Source organism: Dipodomys merriami, unplaced genomic scaffold (assembly GCF_024711535.1).
Source record: "Dipodomys merriami isolate MVZ:Mamm:240054 unplaced genomic scaffold, mDipMer1.0.p SCAF_40, whole genome shotgun sequence".
Lineage (NCBI taxonomy): Eukaryota > Metazoa > Chordata > Mammalia > Rodentia > Heteromyidae > Dipodomys > Dipodomys merriami.
The window spans coordinates 5,660,673-5,672,976 of NW_027205604.1; the positions used below are offsets into that span (position 1 = coordinate 5,660,673).

The 12,304-nt window shown below is 39.5% G+C and overlaps 1 protein-coding gene across 1 annotated transcript in view; it reads right to left on the bottom strand.

Moving 5' to 3' along the window:
• Positions 1-372: 372 nt before the first annotated feature.
• The window catches only part of LOC138806521 (uncharacterized), a 44,222-nt gene continuing 32,290 nt past the window's right edge, over positions 373-12,304 (bottom strand). The window contains exons 3-5 of the mRNA XM_069991955.1: positions 9,571-9,659; positions 8,948-9,038; positions 373-720 (exon numbers count right to left, since the gene is read on the bottom strand). Coding sequence (XP_069848056.1) covers positions 595-720; positions 8,948-9,038; positions 9,571-9,659 — 306 coding nt within the window. The 3' untranslated portion in view covers positions 373-594. The remainder of the gene's footprint in view (positions 721-8,947; positions 9,039-9,570; positions 9,660-12,304) is intronic.

A 12,304-nucleotide genomic window follows, 5' to 3' on the forward strand; every position in this document is an offset into this window, starting at 1 on the left:
ATCCATCATTACCCAGGGGATCCCTTTCTATAGGTCTTTGGAGAGAAACAATTCCTGCCTTGGATTTGAAGCAAAGCATTATATGAGACTCTAACTCAATCTCAATTACTACTTGGCAGTACATTTTATGAGTGAGAAATGCAATAAAACAGCAATTTCTAAATTTAACTAGCATTATATAATGCAATTATTTATTACAGAATGCTGTTGTGTGTGTGTGTATATATATATATATATATATATATATATATATATATATATATATATATTGCCTGAGCTATTGATTTGTATGAAAAAGGCAGCATACAGGAAGTCATATAAACCAATCGATATTTAAAGTGATTAATCAAATATTTAATTTGCTTCCATAAATTTTCTTCCAATAACCATGATACAGATCACACAATATACCAATGGATTCTAATTCAAATCTATGGAAATAGAGCCTAGCAAAAGATACAAAGAAATGTCTTTCTCTTTCTGTTGTTTGGCATGCTTTAAAAGACTTTTTAAAGAGTCAGCTATGTTTTTCTTTATCGCGCCCATTCTCACGCGCCCCTCCCCTCACAGCCATAAGCTGGAAGCACTTATGAGTTACAATGATCCTTCATCATCGCTCACACTATGACGAGGCTGGTATCCACTGCAAATGATGCTGCTGAAAATGAATGATGCTCTCTTGAGAGATTTTTGTTGGGTTGGTCTTTGCTTTATAGGCTCCTTCAGGCAGAATGGGGGCGAGGGGAGGGAAGAGATGAAAATTCAGTCAGGGAAACAATTAACTAGCACAGCCTCACTGCACAGTATCATCAAATCAGACAGCAATTAGAGCTCAGCAAGTCCCCGGGTTTGGTTTCATGCGCACTTAAGGATGAAATCTGATGTGTACCAAGAGCTGATACTGGACAGCAAATGAAAAAATCAAAGAGGTAAACATTGTAAAATTTCATCCTTTTCCTAATTGCTTCTCAAGCATGTTGATTTGGGCGAGGAGTATTTTTAGTCTTTGCAAAAGGAAATTTGCCACTCTACTCAAGCCTTGGCAGATGGCTTAAGTTTTGTCTACCATTCCTTCCTTGCAACATGGAATATGGAAAAGTTAATGTTTGCTGAAATATAAATTACTTTTGTTGGTGGAAGAGTGAATTAAGTGATTGTTCTCACAGACTACCAGTGCCTTCATTTTTAAATCTAGAAATTACTAAAGCTTCAAGAAAATGGCTGGACAACAATTTTTTTAAAGGTTGAGAAACTCTTATAATATTCTGAGTTGTTGAGCTTACCATGTAAAAGAAATTTACCACTGCGTACCAGTAGCTCACGCCTGAGAACTGAGATCTGAGGATCATGGTTCAAAGCCAACCCAGGCATGAAAATCCATGAGACTCTGACCTCCAATTAACCAGCCTAAAGCTAGAAGTAGTAGAGTACTAGCCTTGAGTAAACAGTGAAGGGATAGCACTCAGCTCTGAGTACTGGCACATACACACACACACACACACACACACACACACACACACACACACACACACACACACACACACACACACACACACTCTCTTACCTTTTTCTTATAAAATTGCCAGTCTAAATTCTATAGCCTGCAAAATATTCATCCATTTCCATTTGTTTTTCTTCATTTTTTAAAATAAACTCTTCATGCTTGAGTACTTTTAAGTTTATAGAACAGGTGCAACTGTAGTTCAGAGTTCTCATATACTCACCTTGCACCTTCCCTGTTTCCATGTTGAGTTTCTTTTTTGGGGGGAGGGGATTGTTGTTGTTATTTGTTTTTTCAGTCATTGGGCTTGAACTGAGTGCTGTCACTGAGCTCTTTTTCTCAAAGCTAGTGCTCTACCACATTGAGCTACAGCTCTACTTCTGGCTTCTTGGGGGCTAATTGGAGAGAAGAGCCTCACAGACTTTCCTGCCCTGGCTGGCTTTGAACTATAATCCTCAGATCTCACCTTCCTGAGTAGCTAGGATTGCAGGTGTGAGCCACCAGTGCCTGGTGCAGTCTACCTATTTTTATGTCTTATATTACGTATACAATTGTCAAAACTAAACAACTAATATCAGTATGTTGCTAAGTAATTAGCGCCAGATTTTATTTGGCTTCCACCCAGTTTTGCATTACTGACCCCTCAAACTATGGTTCTATTGAGCTCTATGCCTCTCCAGTCCTCTAGCCTATGACAGTCTTTAGTTGTCTGTTACAACCTTTAACTGTCTCATGCATCCTACAGAATGTCCTCTAATCTGGGTTTTTCAGTTATTTTTCTCATGGTAAGCCTGTGATGATGAGGTTTTAGAAAGAATAGCAGGTGGTTTTTATGTCAAAAACGAACTTTACAACTTTGGTGGGGGGGGGGCGGGGAGGATTGGGTGGGAAGGGGGGGGAGGATGGGAAGGGATGGGAAGGGGAAACAAAGGAGGAGGCTACAATGCTTGATAAGAAATGGACTCATTATCTTGCCCATGTAATTGTAACTCCTCTGTACAGTATTTTCACAATAAAAAAATAAAAAATTTAAAAAAAAGAAAGAATAGCAGGTGGAAACATTCTTGACATCACTTCATGCCAAGAGGTCAGTAATATCACCCAACCTTCATCCTTGGTTGTTAAGTAGTTTGCCAAGCTTATTGGCTGTGAATTTATGATTTTCCCTTCTTTTACTTATTTTAAGGGGGGACAACCACAAAGTCCAGCCCATAACAAGAAGATTGAGGGTTGAGACCTTCCTGGAAAATATTGTTCACTGAAATCCTTTATCTCCTATAAGATTTGTCTTCTTCCTAATCCATCAGTTGCTTCCCTTAAGTTTAAATCATGATGAATATCTTAACTCCACAGAATAATAGGAAAGACACACCTGGAGTCATGACTCTCAAAGAGGTAATACCATTTCTAGGGCCTTTTCAACAAAATCAACCGTCATGAAAATAAAGCATGAGTAAGAACATGTATAAGGAGCTATACCAATACCTACCAGGACTCAGTGTGCATTGTACCATTTAGGTTTCTACAGCCCAACCAGGTTATAAAGACAAGCAACCAAGTGAAACTTTGGCTGAAGCATTTTAATTCTTTAGCAAATATTCCAGGGAGTCCCCAACCTCACTCAGGCAAATGTTTCCAGAAGACTGAGGAAGCAAGGATTCCTGTCCTGGGTAAAGACCTTATTCGACCATCCTGTGACCCTCTGAGGACAGCATATGGGCTATTTCCTGTGGCAATGAACTCATCAAAATGATTGTCTGGCTTTCACCACTCATTCTATCATTTCTGCCTTCAACCAGCATTTATTAAGGATGTACTATAGGCCAAATGCTACTCTGGATCTTAGGGCACAAAATGGAAAAGATTACAATAGTAAATAAGGTTCTCAGAGAATCAGTTGTTTGTTGTGTGAGACATGTCTATGGAATGCACAGGGACCACAGAGGAGCAAGTCTAGCCAAGAGATAAAAGGGCAGTAGTTGGTCACTGGTGGCTCATACCACCTTGTAATCCTAGCTACTCAGAAGACTGAGATTTGAGGATCAGGGTTTGAAGCCAGCCTGGGCAAGAAAGTCCATGAGACTCTTATCTCCAATTAACCACCAGAAAACTGGAAATGGAGCTGTAGCTCAAAGTGCTAGAGAGCCATCCTCAAGCAAAAGAGTTCAGGGACAGCACCTAGGCCCTCTGAGATCAAGCCCAATGACCAAAATAACAATAATAATAATAATAATATAATGAATGGCTGCAAATAGATACTACTTAGCCTGAGTCTCAAAAGTACAATGTTTAAGTAGAGAAAAGTAGAGAACGTGAGTTGAGTGCAGGACACTCAAGGCCATATGGAAGCCCAGAGCAGACACAGCACTGATAAAAAGCATGAACCACTGGTACCCAGCTTAACCAATTTTTAATAAGTTTCATTTCATTTTCTTCTATGTGTACGAAGGACTTTAAGGGACTTTTTAAAGCAAAAGGGAATGCTATGAAAATAACTCTTTCTTTCCCTGCTTTGGTTTATAATCAACTGAGAATCAGGAATGTGAGAGAAAATGAGCCTTTTCATTGGTAAACCAGTCATGAGTTGGCAATAGTAGAGAGCCTGAGCCTGATAATTCTGTACATCCGAAGCTAGCTTTCTTAATTTTAAGTGGGATGCCTTGACACCCCCAGGCCTTCCTCTGGGAGTATAGGGTGGTATGTGCTGTTGGAGATGAGTGAAGGGGACTGTCTTCTGCTAATTTCACCCCTTGGGTAAATGGAAACCCAGAGACAGGCCAGAGGTGTAAATTCTCCCCACATGGCAAACAGGATGCTAGGCATTTCACACAGTGAGACCAGGGGAAGATGTTCTTAGGGGAGGAACACAAAAGCACCATGCCTATTTTCCTGGGATCATATAAAATAATTTTTATCAAAATAAACTCCAGGAAATGGAAACAAGGTTTTTCTCTTGTTTCTGTTTTTGTTTTCTTTTCTTTTCACCTTGTTTGTTTATGTATCTGTCTTTGGAAGGGTAAAGGGTTGTGCACAGAAATAGAGAATGCACAGAATGAGCAAATGCAACAGAAGTACTCACTAGAAACTTTCTTGAAAATGAACTATACAACTTGTGGGTGGAGACAGGGGAAAACTGAGAGAGCATGAGGGAAAGGGTAACATTATTGAAAAACAACTGTACTCTTTACCTGACTTGTGTAATGGTAACCCTTCATATATCACCCTTATAATAACAATAAAAAATTTAATGAAATGTTTTTTCTAATACTAAACCATCACTGCAGTACAACCTATAAATAAAGGACTAAAATATTTAATAAATCATAAATGTCCATATAAGAGGGGGAATATGTAACCTAAACAGTGGGTTCTCATTCACTGTAGGAGGTAGTGAATATGGAATTAGTCAACACTGAACCTTAGAGAAAAGCTGGGCTGGGTTTCTGTGAATTTGTAATCCTTTCTCAACCAATCAACATATAACTCTGTTTTATGTGTGTTTCTGTTTAAAGATACATTATATAATAAATGTCATTAATTTGTGAACATTGAAGTAATGACCTATAGCACTAAAATCCCCACCTGAACAAAACTTTCTAACACAGGCCCAATTCCTTCCTGGCATACTTGTGTTTAGGGATAGTCAACAATGCTCCTACACCACATTCTAGACCATTTTAAAAACAAGAGTCATCCAAAAAGCATGGTGGAACAACCCCTGTTGATAGCCTCAGAGATGTAACAAGATGTCACTTTGTTTACCTCATTAGAGACACACATGTCAAATGACAAAATCCACACAGTTATGCAGAGATCCACTGATAAGCAATAATATTCATTTGTTGTCACAAAAAAATTTTAGTGAAGAGTCAGGTATGAAACACACAACATCTAACCCCATCTAAACAGGAAGTAGAGAAGGGAGAATTAAAGCCTGAGATGAGCTCTGGGAAAAGTGCAAGAGCCTACATGAAAAATAACTGAAGCAAAAAGGCCTGGGAGGAAGTGATGCTGTGGCTCAAGCGGTAGAGCACTCACCTTGAGCTGAAGAGCACAAGGACAGAGCTCAAGCCCAGAGTTCAAGCCCCACAACTGACAAAAAAAAGGCCTGGGAATGTGGCTCAAGTGGTACAGCACCCAACTCTCAAGCTTGAAGCCCTGCGATTATAACATGCACATACAGAAAAATAAAGTTCACCTCATTACCAGCAATTCTGGTTTTAATAACTAAGGACATAAATTAGGAAATTATATGCAAAGCTATGTCTATTATATTCTTTCATGTAATATTTATAACTAGTGAAGAGAACTGGGTATATCTTGTATTTTTAAAATCAAAAGACTAATTAAATGGTTATACACCCAAAGACTGAAATATTAAATAGATATTAAATGACATTAAATGATACAATCTATGTACATTGCATGTAAATTTATTTTTACTATCAAAAATTACGTATTATCATGCAGAATAGTGCCTGATATATTTATCAGTAAAATAATGCTTTAAATTATACTTATAGCTTGTCCCCATTTTTTATGAATCCACAGATATAGTCACCAATGTGTTTGGAGTAATTTCCATACAAAAATAACATTTGGATGCGAATATTATATTGTTGCAATGATACGGGAATTTTTTGCCTATACTAGGAGAGGGATTAAACGCCATGCTTTATGCTGGTTAGGGAAGTGCTCTACCCCTAGAGCAATGCCAAAGGGTTGGTTGGTTGCTTGACTGTTGGTTTCGTTATCTTTTCAGGTAGACATTTGCCCTTTTGCTTGTGGCTGGTCTCAAACCACAATCTTCCTATGTCTACCTTCCACATAGCTGGGATTCGAAGTATGCAGGACTATACCAAGTTCATGATAGCAGCATTCTTGATTTAAGAAGGAAAATCTGGTCCTTTGCCCTGTGTTTCTAAGATTTTAAGCATCAATTGAGCTAAACAGATGAACCAACTTGACAAGGAAAATGACTTGTATGGTTGGCTGATGAGAAATTGTGGCTCCATGGGCTGGGAAGGTGGCTCAGTGGTAGAGCGCTTGCCTTGCAGGCCTGAGGCCCTGAGTTCGATTCCTCAGCACCACATAAGCAAAAACAAAAAAGCCGGAAGTGGCGCTGTGGCTCAAGTGGTAGAGCGCTAGCCTTGAGCTGAAGAGCTGAGGGACAGCGCCCAGGCCCAGAGTTCAGGCCCCACGACTGGACCCAAAAAAAAAAAAAACTGAGAAATTGTGGCTCCCTTCCTTACCCTGCCTCAGGCACATGATTAGTTCCCTTCCATTTCTGCTGTGGGGTCTTAAGCACAGCGTCCCACACATAGGATGTCCCATGTGTCTGATGACAGAAGTGGAAATTGCCTGCTCTGTGTCAGAGAACAGCACACTGTGCCAGCTCAGTGTGCTGTGGCACTTCTGTCATTTTGTAGTGTGCTATTGGTAGCACTTCCTACAAAGCTACCAGTTTAGTTGAGGGTGAAGGTGTGGGAAGACAAGATTTCACCATATGGAGTGATTCTGCAGTGTATGCCCTGCCATTTCACCAGCTATTAATAAATACATGGAGCCTTTGCCTCCATACTGACTGCTAAGGTCTCTGTGGAAGATGTCTGGGTTTGTTACACAGACATTCTGATCCCAAGATCTGCTCCTTTCTTTCATCCTTGCTGGACATAATCAGTACCAAACCCTACAAATCTGGAGTGATCTGTTTTTATGACGACGTATCTTTTTGTTGTGTGGTTCTAGCTGATTGGTATGACACTGCTTCTTCACCAACACCTTGCTATGGGTTAGTGATCACCACATACTCTGAGCCAGGGAGGGCACGAAGCTTGTTGCCTCTGTCCTGAGGAACATGTGATGGAAAGAGGAACTCAGAGCCCCCCTGGGTTGTTGCTCCCCCTCAAAGGAACACCTCTAGCCCTTGCAGTCTGCATGTCTTCTAGGCCATACATCTTTCTACATTTAGAGCTCTTCCCTTGGGTTTTTCAGGGTTTACCTCATCAAAATAAGCCCCGTGGAGTCTGCCTGCCCATCAAACACCAGGCAATGGGTACTTGGCATGAAAGCCTGTGACATTTCAGAGCCAGGATGTACTCTGTCTTTACCATGGTGGATGTCAAGTATTAATTATTACACATGGAAAGATAGAGAGAAATTGTGTCTCCAACTAAATCCTAACAGGTGGCATGTGCCCAGAGCTGGGAAAGTTCATGTTTTATAATTAATGTAGTTGTTTAAATTCTGTATTAAAATGCAAAGAGGTAAATCAATAATGATGTAATATTCAAGTCTTCCTTAGACATAGTATTCATTCTAACTTCATGCGTTAAAAATAGCCTCAGAGTGAGGCAAATTTGGTTACTAGTCTGCTATAAAGACCTCCTTACTAGCTCCTGATCGTTGCTTTCCTGTCTAATATCTCTGAGCAGTTTCATGAATGACGGGGCCAATGAAGTACTACCAACTTAGTAATGTTGCACTAAGATTAAATTAAATAATATACATAATTGTACAGTCACATGTCATCAGTTCATCTTCCCTCTTAAAATCTGAAATGATGTAAAGAGTATTGAGTAAGCTCTATTGAGCTGTACTGAGTAAGCTTTATTGAACTACTAAGAGCCCTGGCTGATCACCGAGGAACTTGGTGGGCAGAAACAAGGAGCTAGCCTCTGTGGCCTGGGTGTCCCAGACTCAGACTAGTAGAGGACAAGCAAATTCACAAGTAAACATGGTCAGTAGAGTAAATTTATAATGAGCCTAAGCTTCTCATCTCTTGCTTGTAATCCTAGCAACTCAGAAAGCTGAGCTATGAGGACTGAAGTTCAAATCCAGTCCAGGCAGACAAATCTAGAGAGTCTTTTGTCTTGAATTAACCACCAAAAGCTGGAAATAGAAGTATGGTTCAAGTGGTAGAGAACCACCTAAGCATGTATGCAAGACAATGAGTTCAAGTTCCAGCTCTCTCTCTCTCTCTCTTTCTCACACACAGAAAGAAAGAAAGAAAGAGAGAGAGACAGAGAGAGAAAGAAAGAAAGAAAGAAAGAAAGAAAGAAAGAAAGAAAGAAAGAAAGAAAGAAAGAAAGAAAGAAAGAAAGAGAGACACAGAGAGAGAGAGAGAGAAGTCTGTACTGGTTGCACTGGCCTCTGGTGGCTCATGCTGATAATCCTAACTACTTAAGAGGCTGAGATCTGACGATCGTGGTTCAAAGTCAGCCCAAAGAAAGTCCGTGAGACTCTTATCTCCAATTAACCACCAGAAAACTGGAAGTGGTGTTGTGGCTCAAAGTGGTAGAGCACTAGGCGTAAGCAAAAAAACTCAGGGAAACTACCCAGGCCTGGAATTCAAGCCCCTTGATGCACAAAAGAGAGAGGGAGAGAGAGAGAGAGAGAGAGAGAGAGAGAGAGAGAGAGAGAGAGAGAGAGAGAGATGTAGAATACCTGGCTGATGAGTTCAAGGTGGTTTTCCAAGAAGCACTGAAGTCTGACACTCTTGGTGCTCTCCAGTCCAAATAAAAACATCATCTTTTTGCTAAAGAAAAATAAGTTGTAATGGATTATGAACTAGCTCAGAAAACATACATTCTTCTACCTCTGACAAGTGGATGTCCAAACCACACAGTTCTGACTATCTACGATTTTATTACATTTCTTCAATCAGAGTCTATTTACTCTGTTGCTTGGAAAAGAACTCTGGGATACAGCCAACTTGGATGAAAGCAGAGCACAATAAAACACAAATTTTCTCAACATTTCTCTGGATACTTACGGTAAAATTTCAACCATAGAAACTTCAGTTTATTGATTATATGTGATCTATGCAATATCCTTTTTTATATATAAATCCACGATTGTCAGAAATGATTCTGAGATTTCTTACTAAGTTAACTAGACTCTTTGGATCCAATAACTGCAATGTTTGCAGAAATAAATCAGTATAAGTATACTGACTGTAATTTTGGCCAAAGGTCCAAGATGATACTAGTAGATTAACCTTAAAATTTGGCAAACCAGTAGTAGCCTCAGACAATATTACAAAACAACTAAACAAACTATTTGCTTACCTTGTAAAATGAGGCCTAGGGAGCAAGACTGGTATAACTGCTCTGTAAACTTTGCAGCCGTCAAGCCAGCCAGTGTGCTCAGTGTGGAACTGAGTAGAAGATCAAAATAGAAGCAATTAAATAATAATGAAGTTTGAGAAGGCTGGAAAACAGAAACCAGCCACAGCTGAGAGGCAAAGGACACTTTCTGCATTCAAATTTCATTTACTCATATCACGGTACAGAGATAACTATAATTGACTGAAATAGTGAAAGTTTGATGGTTTTCTCCAGGATCCATAGAACTGGGGATGAGCAGGTCCCAGGTATGAGAAATCTCCAGTTCTAGATATCTTCTCTGGTTTAATGCAGATTATGTTTAAATAAAATCATATTGTAGATGAGTTCTTTTATTTACAGATCTGTCCTGCCTCCTTCTTCCTTACCCAGTTCTTTATGTTCTGTTTAATTTTTACCTATTTTTGTGGCTTCAAACTTATTTTAATTGTGAAAATACTGTACAGAGGGGTTACAATTACATGGGCAAGATCATGAGTACATTTCTTATCAAGCATTGTAGCCTCCTCCTTTGTTTCCCCTTCCCATCCCTTTCCATCCCCCCCATCCACAACTTCCCCCCCATCACCAGTTGTAAAGTTTGTTTTTCAACATAACGACTTGTACATCTCATTGTTGCAATGGGTCCACCTGTATTCCTGTATTGTTTACATACAATTTGTTTTCTTCCTTCTCCTCCACAAATTATACCAACATCAATATACCATGGGAGAGGGACATTCAAAGCAACAAAGAAATCATCTTATAATATGTTAGAAACAATGGCAAGAAAGAAAAAAACATTTGAGTCCTTATCTTAGGGTTCATTTCACCTAACTTCAACTTATCTGACCGTTTCTGCTTGTCTCAGACATATGCTAGTTATTGCAAATAAGGGACCTATGTTTCTTTGGGCCTGGCTTACTTCACTTAATATAATTTTTTCCAAGTCTTTCCATTTCCTAACAAATGGGGAAATGTCATTCTTTCTGATGGAGGCATAGAATTCCATTGTGTGTATATACCGCATTTCTTGATCCATTCATCTACTGAGGAGCATCTGGCTTGGTTCCATATCTTAGCTATGGTAAATAATGCTGCAATAAACATAGTTGTGCTGGTATCTTTAGTGTGGTCTTGTTTGTGATCATTTGGGTAAATGCCTATGCAGAGTCTTTTGAGGAACCTCCATACTACTTTCCAAAGTGGTTGAACAAGTTTACACTACCACTAATAATGCAGTAGGGATCCCTTCTGTCCACAGCCCCTCCAGCATCTGTTGTTATTAGAGTTCTTGATTTTTGCCATTCTAACTGGAGTGAGGTGGTATCTCAATGTTGTTTTGATTTGCATTTCTTTTATGGCTAGGGAGGTTGAGCATTTCTTCATGTGTCTATTGGCCATCCTTCTTTTCTCTTCAGAGAAGTTTCTCTTTAAGTCTTTAGCCCACTTATTTATTGGGCAGTTGTTTCTTTGAGAATTTGTTGTTGGGGGATTTAATTTTTTGAGTTCCAAGTATATTTTAGATATGAGACCCTTGTCCGTTGTATGTCTAGTGAAGATCTTCTCCCAATCTGTGGGCTTTCTATTGATCTTGCTAGCTATGTCCTTTGCCATGCAGAAGCTCTGCAATTTCATGCAATCTCATTTGTCCAACTTTGATTTGTTGTGTTTCTGGGTCTCTTTTAAGAAAATTTCGGCCTGTGCCAAGGAGACCTAGGGTTTCTCCTATTCCTTCCTGTAATGTTTTCAGTTTCACTTTCCTTAACATAGGAAAATTTTCATGAATAAGTTGCAAGAGGAAAAGAGGGTTTTGTTGAATGGTTACTGTGTTGTCAAGCTTAGAGCTCAGTACTTTATATTGATTAGTTCACTTAATAATAAGAAAAATGTCTCAAGCATTTTAACCCAATTTTTCTGCATGAAAACATGACATTTTAAAGAGGTTGAGTATCTTGTTAAAGTCAGAGAATGGGTTTCATAGAAGTTAGAGGTTAGGGTGTCTAAACTTTCAGACCTTAGGTAGTGTGTCCAGAGCTTAGGACTGTCCCTTTCATTCTTCACATCTCAGACTCCTGAGTAGCTAGGATTACAGGCATGAGCCACCAGTGCCTGGCAACCTTTTCTTTTGGGAAGCAGATTTTTCCAAAATTAAAAGCAGGAAAAGGGGCTGGGAAGTGGCTCAGTGGTAGAGTGCTTGCCTTGCATTCAGGAGGCCCTGGGTTCGATTCCTCAGTACCACATAAGCAGAAAAAGCCAGAAGTGGCTCTGTGGCTCAAGTGGTAGAGCGCTAACCTTGAGCTGAAGAGCTGGGGGACAGCACCCAGGCCCAGAGTCCAGCCCCCACAATGACAAAAAAAAAAAAAAAAGCAGGAAAATACCCACAAGATGACACAATGATTTAAATACAACTGACAATAAATAACACAGTGCTGACTGGAGCTTCTCCAAATCAAATGAACTGCTTAATACACACAGGGGAATGTTTTTGTTGTTGTTGTTTGTTTTGTTTTAAGTGAAAATTCTATTTTTGAAAAATTATTTTTATCATGTTTTGCCCTAAACTATAGTAAATCTATAAACAAGGCAGGCTTACTGAACTGAGATTGGAGTCCAATTCCCTGGACATGCATGTACTCTAGCATTGAGCCTTTGTTTTACCCAAACAAGTTATCACCAAGTTTCCCAGACTGGCTCA